This window comes from Felis catus, chromosome A2 (genome assembly GCF_018350175.1).
Source record: "Felis catus isolate Fca126 chromosome A2, F.catus_Fca126_mat1.0, whole genome shotgun sequence".
NCBI classification, from domain to species: domain Eukaryota; kingdom Metazoa; phylum Chordata; class Mammalia; order Carnivora; family Felidae; genus Felis; species Felis catus.
The window spans coordinates 12,052,901-12,066,243 of record NC_058369.1 but is presented as its reverse complement, the minus strand read 5'-3'; the positions used below and the strand labels follow the sequence as shown (position 1 = coordinate 12,066,243).

The following is a 13,343-nucleotide window of genomic DNA, read 5'->3' as shown; positions in this document are numbered from 1 at the left end:
TCCGGGTTCCATTACAAAGAATGCTGTGTTTGATTAGTGATGTCTGCCAGGGCCACACCCTCTAAACTCGTCTGGAATGGGGGCACTAGGGGAAGAGGCTGTAAGTCCGCCAGGAGCTCAGACAGGGACAAAGCGTACATTTCATCCTTGCCTTTGGCAGTGGCTCTGTTTCCAGGCTGTGTGGTCTTACACACCAGGGGGCTGAGGAGGCATCTGAAGGCCAAGAAAGTACAAGTGGCTTCCCTAGGCTCTGGAAGAAACAGTACAAGCCCCAAGCAGGAGGAAGCTCAGAAGGACAGCTCACGTAGGGCCTCACGGGGTCTGTAAGCTGCCGGCTGTGTCAGCATTACCTCCTGATCCCCTGGAGTCCGTTTCATCCAAGAAAAGATGGCTGGCTGACTGTCAGAGTTAGATGCAGTTTGGGGGCAAAGACCCTTTTCTGTGACACACGGAAATAACCTCAATCTCTGGATAAACTTTTAAAAATCTCTAGTCCGAACTAAAAAAATTTGATCTTCTACCGAGAAACCAAAATAGAGTAAAAGGACAGTCTTACTTTAATCGAGTTCCAGAAAGAGGACACACTGCTTTGGAAAGCACTTGTCTCAGCAGAAGACGCAAGGGTGTGTGTAAAAGAATGTTCTTAGAAAACACCAAAGGCACCAAACAGAGCCCCAATTTCACCTTCCATTTCCCCTTGGTGCCACTCCATACCCTGGGTGGGGAGGCTACTTGGTCCAGCTGACTTTGGGAATGTCATAGTGCTCCGTGAGGGTGTCCAGGTGTCTGTTGAAATCCTAGGAAAGCCGAGGAGAAAACCCACATCAGCAGAGTCTCGGGCAGGACACCAGGGTTGCGAGACACTGCCCACTCCCGCTTTTCCACATCCTGCCTCTCCTTGCTGAGCCCCCTCCCCTCAAAGCCACCCGGCCCTGAACCCTGGCCTCATCCTTACATGACCCGGGAAGGCGTCGCTGCTGTTGGGCAACCCCCCCCCCCCAACACTCCAATGGCTCCCTCTGCCAGGCTCCTAACCTCTGGGCCCAGCCGGGACCCTACAGAGCCTGGGGTCTTTCCCCCTGGGCACGTGACTTACCTCCACTCTCTGCTTGTGGGTTTTGGATGCTTTCTTCAGGATCCTTTCCATTTGCTGGAGAGAGGAGAGACACGGAGGTTGAGTTCACACACTTGACACAGCCCAGGCCTGCGTGGGGCAGAAGACAGAAGCCCCCGCCAGCTTGGCTCTGGAATGGCTGGAGGTCTCGGGCGTACATCTCGCCCCTCCCTCACCTCTCCCCAGGCTGGTCCGACAGGGATGCCCGGCCACAGCATATCCCACCAGGAACCCAGGTCAGCTGCCCTGCGGTCAGTGTCAAGCAACATACTGGCACTGACTCGAGTCGACTCCACTGGGAGCTGTAGGTGTCCTTCCTGCAGCCCTGGGCAAGGGCAGTCACTTGCAGGCATTCCCATTTGGCAGGAAAAGAAAGTCTCGGATGGGGTTTGAAGAAGGATGAAAAATGAGAAGCGTAGGGGCACCTGGGGGGCTCAGTCGGTTGAGCGTCCAACTCTCGATTCTGGCTCAGGTCATGATCTCACAGCTCATGAGAGGGAGCCTCATATGGGGTTCCGAGCTGTCACTCGGAGCCAGCTTGAGATTCTCTCTCCCTCTCTCTCTCTGCCCCTCCCCTGCTTGCACGTGCACACACCCTCTCTCTCAAAAATAAAAAAAAAAATAAACTTAAAAAAAAGAAAAATGGGGAAGATAAAGAGCCCAACACGTAATAGGAGCTCAAGGGAACAGATGCTGGTGACACAGTGCCAGGGGGGCTACAAGATCCAGAGCACCTTGACAATCAGGATTGCAGAATACGTATCGTGCCCCACCCCCCTTCCTAATCCCCGATGCTACCTAGGAAGAGTCTAGAGCATGCGATGCACACCCGGGGCCGCACCTGGCTCGACACGTACTGACTGGGTGACTGTGGCCGACTCTGGTAGTCCCCCTGTGAACCGTGCTGCCTGGTCGTGGTGCCCTAGTGCGGTTCTCCGTCACCATGACTCTGGGCTGGCCCTGTGACTCAGTTTACTTAACAGAACGCAGTACCAGTGCTGGGCCAAAGCTGTAAGAGCCGGCCGCCTTTGCTTTGCGTTCTTGGAAGTCAACCACCACGCAGGAAGTCTGATGACCTTACTGGAAAGAAAGGACCCGGAAGATGAGACGACATGCGTGGAGGGAGGAGCAAGGAGGCGCCAGACACGTGACGGTGAGGCTAGCTATCTTGGCTGTTCCGGTTCCGCTGGGCCTCCAGCCCCAGCCGAGCCGAGTCAGCCCACAGGAGATGATCCCTGTCACCCACCACCTGGCTGCCCCTCCCTTTCCTTCCCTGCCTCTTCTTACCCTGTGAGCCCACGTGAGGGCTGTGCCTCCTCACGAGAGGCCGCGCTGACGTGGGCAGCTGACATCACTGCCAGGCGCTCGGCGGGGCTCCGCCTTCCCTCTCCCCACTCCACGCACCAAGTTCACAGGGTGCGTTGTGGGCTGTCACCACCCCCACTTCCCAGAGAAAAAGGGGAGCAGCATGCACAATGGGTGATGGGGCTGGAGACGCCAAGCCCTACCCCTTCAGGCTGGGACTCGGCCCCGGGGACCCTCCTTCCAAGAGCTGTCCAGCCTTCATGCCCGCTGTGCTCCACGGGACACTCGCCCACAAGGGATTCCGCGTTTCCCCCCTCCACCTGCCTCCGCCCACCCCTTCTCCCTTCTCTCCCCTGGTTCAAACCAGATCCGCGGCAGCACTTCCGGTTTTCAACACCAGCACCAAAAACGTCCCCTTGACCTTCCACCACCTTCCAGCTATGTGCTTGTTTCCCTGGTCCTCTTGCTAGATCTTCCAAGAGTTATTTCTGCATCGTCTCCACCTTTGCCTTTCCCTACCCTCCCTTGGATCCCCTCTCATCAGCCTCTCTTCCTCCACATTCCAAATGCCACCGACTTCGGGCTCTCAGTAGTCACCCTACAAGACCTCTTGGCAGCAAATGACACTGTGGATCACTTTCTCCTGAAGACACTTTCTCCACTCAGCTCCTAAGGACACTCTCTCCCGGTTTTCCTCCTTCTCGTGAGGGATCCTTTGCAACTTCACATTCTAGACCTCTTCTCTGTCACTGTCTCTCTTCGGAGGATCTCATCCAGTCAGAGGGTCTCCTCACAGCAATTCCAGAACGTTCAGGAGAGGCCCAGACCTCTCCTCCAAACTGCAGATTCAGGTATCACACTGTCCACGAGAATTCTCCATTTGGATTTCTAACAGGCCCTGAAACATAACCTCTCTAAAACCAAGGTCTTGTTGCCCCGCTTTAGAAAGCTGCTTTAGGGGCGCCTGGGTGGCTCTGTCGGTTGAGCGTCCGACTTCGGCTCAGGTCATGATCTCACAGTCTGTGGGTTCGAGCCCTGCGTCGGACTCTGTGCTGACAGCTCGGAGCCTGGAGCCTGCTTCGGATTCTGTGTCTCCCTCTCTCTCTGCCCCTAACCCACTTGCGTTCTGTCTCTGTCTCTCTCAGAAATAAATAAACGTTAAAAAAAATTAAAAAAAAAAAAAAAAAAAGGAAGAAAGAAAGCTGCTTTAGAGCCTGCTGTCCTTCTTACTGCGGTAAATAGCACTTTCACTTACCCAGCAACTCCTACCAAAAATCGTGGTCATCCCTCATTCTTTCCCAGCCCACACCCAGTCCAGCAACTAATCCTGCTGTTCTCGCTCCAAAATCCATCCCAAACCTTATAACTTCTATGGCTTCCAGTACTACTGTCCAACTCTGGGGCGTGCATATATATATATATATATATGTATATATATATATAGCCTGATGGTTACCCCTCTCCCAAGAGGAGTAACACCCCAGCCTAACCTGTGACTATAACCTCAGGGAAGGAAATTAAGTGCATTCGCTTGTTAAACCCTCACCACAAACCCGTTAGGTAAGGACTTCAGCCCCACTTTACAGATGAAGAAAATGAGGTGTGGGAGGTTAACCGACCTGCCCAGAGCTACACCACCACCAAGAAGCGGTAGAGACACAATGGAACTCAGGTTGGTCTTGCCAAAGCCAGTGTGTCTCACCATTTTTTTTTTTTTTTTTTTTTTTTATGACTCAATTAGGCCTGAGAGTAATGAGTTCACTCTTCCTGATGTTACTGGACCAAACACCCCAGACCAGGGTTAGGGTTTCTCAGCATGGACACTTGATATTTGGGGCCAGATCACTTTTTTTGTTGCAGGAGGTTCTATCTTGGTCACTGTAGGACACTGACCAGCATCCCTGGCCTCATCCCACTAGATGCCAGTAACACTACCCCCACCCCTGCCAACACACCAAGTTTTATCAAACGAAAATGTCTTCGAACATTGCCAAATGTCTTGAGGGTGGAGGTGGGATACAAAATGGCACCCCATTGAGAACCACCAACCTAGACTGATTATTCCCTTCCCCCAGACACCAGGCTGGGCTTATTTATCCTCTGCTAACATCTCCTACCCCCTGCTGTCCAAATTTACTGTGTTTACTATTAAGCTAAGTGATTTACTGCGGTGCCTGGGTGGCTCAGTGGGTTGAGCTTCTGGCTCTTGGTTTCAGCTCAAGTCACAATCTCACAATTCTTGAGTTTGGGCCTCGCATCGGGCTCTGTGCTGACAGTGCAGAGCCTGCTTGGAATTTTCGCTCTCTTGCCCTTTCTCTGCTCGTCCCCCTTCTCTCTCTCTCAAAATAAATAAACTTTTTTTTTAATGTTCATTTATTACTGAGAAACAGAGCAAGACAGAGCACGAGCAGGAGAGGGGCAGAGAGAGAGAAGGGGAGACACAGAACCGGAAGCAGGCTCCAGGCTCTGAGCTGTCAACACAGAGCCCGAGGTGGGGCTGGAACTCACAAACCGCGAGATCATGACCTGAGCTGAAGTCGGATGCCTAACCGACTGAGCCACCAGGCGCCCCTCAAAGTAAATAAACTTTTAAAAAATATATAAAAGAATTAAAAAAAAAAATAACCCGCCAAAAAAGTCATCAAAGTAACAGACTTCCTGGAAATTTAGAGCAGGAGGCATGACCATTTAATATCAACAGCTAACGTCAGCTGAACACTGACTTGGGACAAACCAAGTGCCAAATGCTTTACCTGCATGACTTCATTTAAAGTTCCCACACCTTTTAGGCGACAGCACTATCCTAACCCCTCCAGATAAGTGAACTGAGGCAGAGAGAAAGTGAGTTATTAACCCAGTGTCACTAGACAAATGAAAGGCTGCGCTGGAATCCAAATTCGGTCCCCAGCTCTGGCCTCCTTTCAACGCCAGCTCTAGCTTTCTCCTCTGCCATCCACTCTGGCCAGAGGTGCTTCCCGTCCCCGGAGCTCCCCCAGCGCGGACTCTTCCTCCTCCACGTAGCATCTTCTTCCCGGAATTAACGCCTCTCTGACCGCTCGCCACCCCTTCGAGCGGCCCGGGCTGACCCCAATTTCGAGTCGTCAGGCCCTGTCTCTGCATCCACCTCGGGAGACCCAGACCCGCTGCGCGGGGCATCCCCAGCTTCCCCATCCGCCTTACCCGCTTCTCTTGCATCTTTTCAAAGGCTGCCTGGGCCGGGGTTCGCTTGTCCAGGCCACGCCGCTTCTCCTCCTCGTTCTTTTTGCTCGTTCCCATTGCTTCCAGGAGTTTCGCTTTGTCTTTGTCCTTCTTTTTCTTTTTCCTGGGAGGGGAGAAGCGCGGGGGAGAGGAGGTAAGGGCGGATCGCGGAGCAAGAGCTCTGGAACTCTAGAAGACGGTTAAGGGGACAGAAGACAACCTTTCGCGGTACTCTTGGACACTCACCGCTTGGTGACGCCGAGCTCTGCGACGCCTTTCAGTTTCAGGGGCCCCTTTTGAACCTGCTCGTAGGCCGCCATGACACCGTCTGCGATTCCGTAGGTAAACTGCCACATTTCCTGTTTGAGAACGCTATTTCCTCCCGAACGCCCGCCTCACTTCGTCTTGATTGGCTGAGCTAGGAGGTGCGCGTGCGCTCTCGGCGTCTAGAGCTGGGCCACACATTTCAGTTGTGGGTGGGGCCGGGAGGGTCTGGAGCGACCTCATCCTTTGCATCCGGTCTTCAGCCACACTTCCGGCTTTCAAGTCCGATTCCGGTTTTTCCGGCCTTGGGCCTCGTAGATCTGCAAAGCTGGTTGGACGGAACCCCGTTTCCTAAAATACAGTGGTCTCTTGATTGTTTTGGGTGCACTTGGGGTTCTGTTCCCTTTTATTGCTGTATTTTGAAAGTTTAATAGATAACCTAGTTTTGTAAACCTAATCAGTACTTACAAGTTTTTAAGTTTTTGGGCGATGGTAGCATTCTGTGAAATACATGTCAATGGCATTTGAAAAAAGAAAAAATTAAATGTAGTCTATTGGGGCTCCTGGCTCAGTCGGTGGAGCATGCGACTTTTTGTTTTTTAAGTTTATTTATTTATTTTGAGAGAGAGAGTGCACGTGTGAACATGATTGGGGGAGGGACACAGAAGAGAGAGAGAGAAAGAGAATCCCAAGCAGGCTCTGTGCTGATAGCGAGGTTTGATCCCACCAACCCCCAGATGGTGACCTGAGCCAAAATCAAGAGTCAGATGCTTCACTGACGGAGCCACCCAGGCGCCCCTAGTATGCAACTCTTAATCCTAGGGTGGTGACTTCAAGCCCCACTTAAGGCGTGGAGCCTACTTTATAAATAAATAAATTAATTAAATAAATAAATAAATAAATAACAAATAAAATGTATTCTATTGAGGTATCATAATCAGTAAAATGCACTCATTTTAATTGTGCTCTTTGATGAATATCATCACATTTACACGCCTATGTAATCACCTCCACAATCAAGATCTAGAACACTCCATTCCTACAAAGTCCTTTCTTCTCCTTCCCAGTTAATCCCCCCCCCCCATCGTTCTCCCCAGGCAACTCCAAGTCGGTTTTCTCTTACTATAGATTAGATTTATATTTTGTAAAAGCTTTATATACATGGAATTCTACTGTATACATTCTTTTGAGCTAGAGTTCTTTCTTTTTTTAATTAAAAAATTTTTTTTGACATTTATTTTTGAGATACAGAGTCCTAGCGAGTGAGGGGAAGAAAGAGAGGGAGACTCAAAATCTGAAGCAGGCTCCAGGTTGTCAACAGAGAGCCCAGCGCAGGACTTGAACCCATGACCTGAACTATGAACTCATGACCTGAGCTGAAGTTGGACACCCGACCGACTCAGCCACCCAAGCGCCCCATGAGCTAGGGTCCTTTCAAGGAGCATAATGTGTTTGAGATTCTTCCTTTTGGGGGGTATAAAAGGTCCAGAACTTGATTTGGAAAGAACAGTCTCTCGTCTGCCTTAGCTGCGACCTACACACCTTTAAAAAACAAAACAAGGGGCGCCTGGGTGGCTCAGGGAAGCATCTCAGCCCGCATTGTAACCACTTCAAGTTGTGCAACTCATTGGCATTAAATGCATTCACAATGTTGTGCATCTGTTTATTTGCATTTGATTGCAAAAGCTATGCAAACATGATTTGCAGAATATGTAATTAGAAAAGTACTGAGAAGCCCGGAGAAGACAGTAATCACTCCCATCCGGAAATAACGTCTGTTACTGTTTTGATTTCTCTATTTCCAGTCTCTTATTATCTGGAATGTTAAAAATAAAATGGGATTTTATTCTAAAGTCGCGTTATCGCTGACCTTTCCCCCATCAAAATGTTGTGACTGCTTTGGTGTGTGGCGTCAAACACCGAGGGAGACAGAGAAGAAACTCCAAATGTCCCATAATCCTCTGCTAACATTAAACATATATATGCATGCCCATGTCCCATGTGAGAAAACCACACAGTACAGAAAAAGTTAAAAGAAGAAAGAAAGCAAAAAAGTAGAAACTTCTCTTCCCACCTCTTTCCAAAATGATTAACAATTTCATTTTTATATTTTTCAGCACAAAAGTGTGTATGCCCACATCTGTACATCTGCACAATGTCTTTTTATTTCTGTCTTCAGTTTGTCATCTAGCAAAATGTCTTGGAGCTCTTTGCAAGGCCCCAGACACCTCCACTCACCCTTGTCAAAGGCTGGGTGTCCTGCGGCTGAGTGAGGCCCCTCCCTAATCAAAGCCCATCTAACGTGCCCACAAATCTTAGCTCACTTTTGCAAGTGGCCTGAATCCGTAGCAGTGGAGTCACTGGGTCCAAGATTATGTAGATTTGTGCATTTTCATTTAGACTGCTACTGCCCAACTTGTGCCAAGGACTTTTGAGGGAGCATGGAGGAGGGAGAAGCAAGCGTTCCCCACCCCCTCGCCTCCGCCCCCATCAGGCCAAAGGAGGGCACGGTGCCTGACATTTCCAGTTCTGCCTGCAGGGGGCAGCAAGCGACTGCCCAATTCTCCAGCTGTAGGCATGTTTGGTGTTCCGGAATTGGATGAGGGCGTCCAGAAGGGGTAAGCTCCTTGGTGGGGCCATCCTTGACCGGATGAGCTCCCCAGGGAAGAATAGGACAGACTCAGCTGGGGAGGTCTGTTCTGCCCCAGGCAACCTAGGAGCTTTGAAGTTCCTCTCTGGCACTTCCAAGGCTGTGTGCCCTGCAGGAAGTGGCTTGATCTCTTTAACTTTCGCTTTCCTCTTTTATAAACTGGGGCTGCTGCTGCGCGGCGGCGGCAGCGGCTGATAACCACAGCTCGTACTTTACGTGGATTTACATGGATCATCTCATTTGCTTCCACGGCCACCCTGTTACACAAACCATCCTGATTTTACAGGTTGGGAAACTGAGGCACAAACTGTAATCCAACCTATGCTGAGTGCTCCATCCTTGCGTTTGTCACCATAGCATGAGGCCATCTGCTGTAAGATGTGTCACTATTTTATAAACTTCGACGACAGCACTTCTCAACCTTTTTTTTTCATTATCATCCCCTAAAGAGAATTTAGTTTAATTTAATTTAATTTAATGAGAGAAGTTAAGTGCCAGTGAATGAGTTTTTGTTGGGGAGGATTGAGCTTTGGAGGGCCACGAGCCATCGAAATATCTAAGGTTCTTTCATCCCTTCCCCACCCCTCCCCCGGAACCAATTTTCACCACCTTAGGAGAGATATTGCCCCCATTGATCATTTATGTTCTAAGGAGTAATTGTTCCAAATAAACTATGATACGGTGCTTTTGCTCACTTAAAAAAACTCTTATTTTGTATCCATTTAAAGAGTCTTGAGGGGTACCTGGGTGGCTCAGTCAGTTAAGTGTCCTACTTCAGCTCAGGTCCTAATCTCGCGGCTCGTGGGCTCGAGCCCCGCATCAGGCTCTGTGCTGACAGCTTGGAGCCTGGAGCCTGCTTCGGATTCTGTGTCTCCCTCTGTCTCTGTCCCTCTCCCATTCTCTCTCTCTCAAAAATAAATACACGTTAAAAAAAATAAAGAGTCTTGAGATTTAAATACATAGAGATTTTTATACTACTCCTGTGTATATATACAAAGAAAATACAATAAATCAGTTAAGGTTTTCTAAACATTTTCATGCACAGAGTATAACTCACTGAAATCACTGGAGAAATCAACTCTACGTTGGTAATGTCTGTGCTTTATCACCCAACATCCCCCTATGTGCCATCAAGGGCCCTGGTAAGGAGCATTTCTTTAAAAGACTCTTTGTTTCCAAAGAACAGATTATGGAAAGGGAAAACGGTTATCGAGGATGGAAAAACATGACCAACACCGCCTTGCCCCAAAGGATCAAGGTCAACATTGTCGATGATGTCTTGTAGCTATCAAGTAACTCCAGGTCTGATGTGATGAAGAGGTGATGAGGAGATCACCTCACCTCTGAGGTCTTTCCTGAACCCATAAATCCAGTCCATTCAGGAGAAAATGCCAGACAAATCAAAATGAAGGGCATTCTACAAAGTACCTGACTGGTACTCTTTAGGACTATCAATGTCATTAAGAAAAAAAAAAAAAAAAAAGACCAAAAACCTAAAACCAGATAAAAAAAAACAGACTGAAAATCAGGAGCCTAAGGAGATATCATGACTACATGTAACGTAGGATCCTGACACAGAAAAAAGAACATTATTGCAAGTATATATCCATGTTCATAGCAGCATTCTTCACAAAAAGCCAACAGGTGGAAAGACCCCAAGTGTCCATCGACCGGATGAATGAATAAACAAAATGTGATCTATCCACACAACGGAATATTAGTTAGTCTTAAAAAGGAAAGAAAATCTGACACCTGCTACAATGGATGAACCCTGAAGACATCACGCCGAGTGAAAGAAGCCAGACACAAAAGGACACATAGTGTATGATTCCATTTACATGAGGTTTCTAGAACAGGCAAATTCTCAGAAACAGAAAGTGAGATGGTGGGTTCCAGGGACTGGGGGGAGGGGAGAATGGGGACTTGTTTAACGGGGACAGGCTTTCAGTTCTACAACATGAAAAGGGTTCTGGAGACAGAGGGTAGTGACGGCTGCATAACAATGTGAATGTATTTCGTACCACTGAGTCGTGCGCTTAAAAATGGTCCAAATGGTCAATGTTACGCTATGTGTATTTTACCACAACAAAAGTTAAAAAAACAAACAAACAGGGAAATAATACAGAGCGATCCCGTGTACCCTTTTCCAGTTTCCCTCGATGGTGACATCTTATAAAACCCTAGGGCAATGTCACAGCCAGGATATTGACACTGCTACAGGCAAGATACGAGCAGTCCATCATCATAAAGATAGGTCCTGATGCACTTGCGTATGGCCACACCCACCTCCTTCCACCCCATCCCTGCACCCCGGCAACCAGCAACCTGTTCTCATTTCTATAATTTAGTCATTTTAAGAATGCTATGGAAATGGAACCAGCCAGTATGTAACATTTTAGGATTGGCTCCCCCACCCCCCGACCACTGAGCATAACTCCCCAGAGGTTCCTCCAAGTTGTCACATGTACCCCTTTCATTGCTAAGTAGTGTTCCGTGGAATGGATGGACCAGTTTGTTTAACCATTCGCCTGTTGAAAGATTTATGGGCTGTTTCCTGTTTGGGGCTACTATGAGTAAAACGTCCGTTACAGGTTTTTGTGTGAACGTAAGTTTTCATTTCTCTGCGATTGCCCAAGAGTGCCAGTGCTGGGTCATATGGTAGTTACGTTTTTGTTTTTACTTTATTTTATTGTAGTAAGAGCGCTTAACATGAGATTTTCGCAATTTTTTTTTGTAAGTAGGTTTCACATCCAGCACGGAACCCAAGGAGGGGTCATGACCCTGAGATCGAGACCTGAGCTGAGATAAAGAGTCGGACACTTAACCAACTGACACTTAACCTTCCCCTCAGCTGCTGTAAACCACCATTATACTTTGTCCTCACATAAGTGGAATAAGTTTTACTCATAGTAGCCCCAAACAGGAAACAACCCAAAATCTTTCTGTGATTTGTCTTTCTGTGATTGGCTTAGTTCACTGAGCAAATGCACTCAGAGGCCATCCAAGTTGTTACATACTGCAGAGTTTCCTTCTTTATAAGGCTGAATAATATTCCATTGTACGTGCATACCGCGTTTTCTTTCTCTTTTCATCCATCAACGGGCATTTAGATTGTTTCCATATCTTGGCTATTGTGAATAATGCTGCAATGGACATGGGAGTGTTGTCTCTTTGAGATCCGGATTTGAATTCTTTTGGACATATACTGGATCATATGATGGTTCTATTTTTAACATTTATTGATTTATTTATTTCGGAACCACAAGTGGAGGAGGGGGAGAGAGAGAGGGAAACAGAATCCCAAGCAGGCTCCTTGACGTCAGTGTAGAGCCTGATGTGGGGCTCGATCTCATGAACCGTGAGATCACAAGCTGAGCTGAAATCAAGAGTCAGATGCTCAACTAAGCCACCCAGGCACCCCTATGTTTTGTTTGAGAGAGAGAGAGAGCGAGCGAGCACATGCACAAGTTGGGGAGAGGGGCAGAGGGAGAGAGAGAGAGAATCCTAAGCAGGCTTCATGTCCAGTATGAACTCATGAGCGTGAGATCATGACTTGAGCTGAAATCAAGAGCCAGATGCTCTAACAAACTGAGCCACCCAGGTGCCCCTAGGTTTACGTTTTTGAGACACCTCCATACTGTTTTCTATAGTGGAGGCACCATTTTGCATTCCCACACCCGTGGTGCGCAGGGTTGACATTTCTCTACCTCTTCACTAACATTTATTACCTTTTACTCTTTTTTGATAATAGCCATCCTGGCAGTGATATCTCATTGCTGTTTTGATCTGGTTATCGAAACGCAGTACTGGCGTTATGATTCTGAGTTCTACATCCCACATGGCAAGGGGGGGATGGTTGCATCTTATTTATCGTGATGAAGATGGAATTTATCCATACAAAGATAGAATTAATTTACTTATACCATGAGAAATGACTTCTTGGAAATGCAAAAAAGAAAAAAAAAATCCCATCATTGGAGCTGGGTGTCAGAGACGCAGCCTGTTAGCTGTAATTAATGCTTGCTGAGCTCCTGCACAACGCCAGCCTTCTCGCTCTCCTCCAACTTTGTCAAACTTACTCCAGCCTCAGGGCCTTTGCACTCGCTCTTCCCACTGCCAGCGACTCTCTTCCCACGCACTATCCCCTCACTACTCAAATATCACATCACCAGGGGTGCTTTCCCTTCCCAATCTTTTTGGCCCAACCTCATCTCTCTATCCCTGCCCTGTTTTATTTTTCTTCCTGGAACTTAGCACTCCTGACTAATCACATATTTATTTGGTAGCTTGCCCACTGGAACGTGAGCTCTGTGACAGCACGGCTTTTGTTCACCGATGTATTATCAGGACCTAGGACAGCACCCGAGACATAGTAGGTGCTCAACAACTAACTGTTGATGGAGGGGCCATATAACCAAATCACAGAGTGTCTGATGGGGTCAGGCATAGGAATCTGGACTTCAACCATGAGGCATGGGGAGCAAGGTCTTTACTAATTAGTTTTGTCATTGTCCTCATTTAAAAAAATGTATTTACATGCAAAAATCTCACCTTTTTTGGTGTACGGGTCTATGAGTTTTGACAAACAAATACAGTCATGTAACCAACACTACAATCATACTAGATACTAGAACTATTTCATCACCCCTGAGATTCACTTGTTCCCCCATCTGCAGCCCCTGGCAACCATTGATCTGTTTTCTGTTCCTATAGTTGTGTCCTTTTGAATACATCATATAAATGGAATCATCCAGCAGGTAGCCTCTTGAATCTTTCAGATAGCATGATGCATTTGAGGTCCATTCATTTTGT

At 47.9% G+C, this 13,343-nt stretch overlaps 1 protein-coding gene across 1 annotated transcript; it reads right to left on the bottom strand.

Moving 5' to 3' along the window:
* Window positions 1–534: 534 nt before the first annotated feature.
* FAM32A (family with sequence similarity 32 member A) lies at window positions 535–6,010 on the bottom strand. Its single transcript, XM_003982021.5, has 4 exons — window positions 5,864–6,010; window positions 5,600–5,741; window positions 1,097–1,150; window positions 535–797 (listed from the first exon to the last, which is right to left on the bottom strand). The coding sequence occupies exons 1-4, from the start codon at window positions 5,971–5,973 to the stop codon at window positions 729–731; spliced, it is 375 nt and encodes a 124-aa protein (XP_003982070.2). The 5' UTR covers window positions 5,974–6,010; the 3' UTR covers window positions 535–728.
* Between the last annotated feature and the right edge of the window lie 7,333 nt (window positions 6,011–13,343).

Excerpts from the sequence above, each read along its gene's own strand:
- FAM32A (XM_003982021.5), bottom strand. The coding sequence starts at position 5,973 with ATGTGGCAGTTTACCTACGGAATCGCAGACGGTGTCATGGCGGCCTAC. Across the intron at positions 5,742-5,863 it reads GAGCTCGGCGTCACCAAGCG|GAAAAAGAAAAAGAAGGACA; the intron begins GTGAGTGTCCAA and ends CTCCCCTCCCAG. Across the intron at positions 1,151-5,599 it reads AAAAGATGCAAGAGAAGCGG|CAAATGGAAAGGATCCTGAA; the intron begins GTAAGGCGGATG and ends TCCTCTCTCCAG.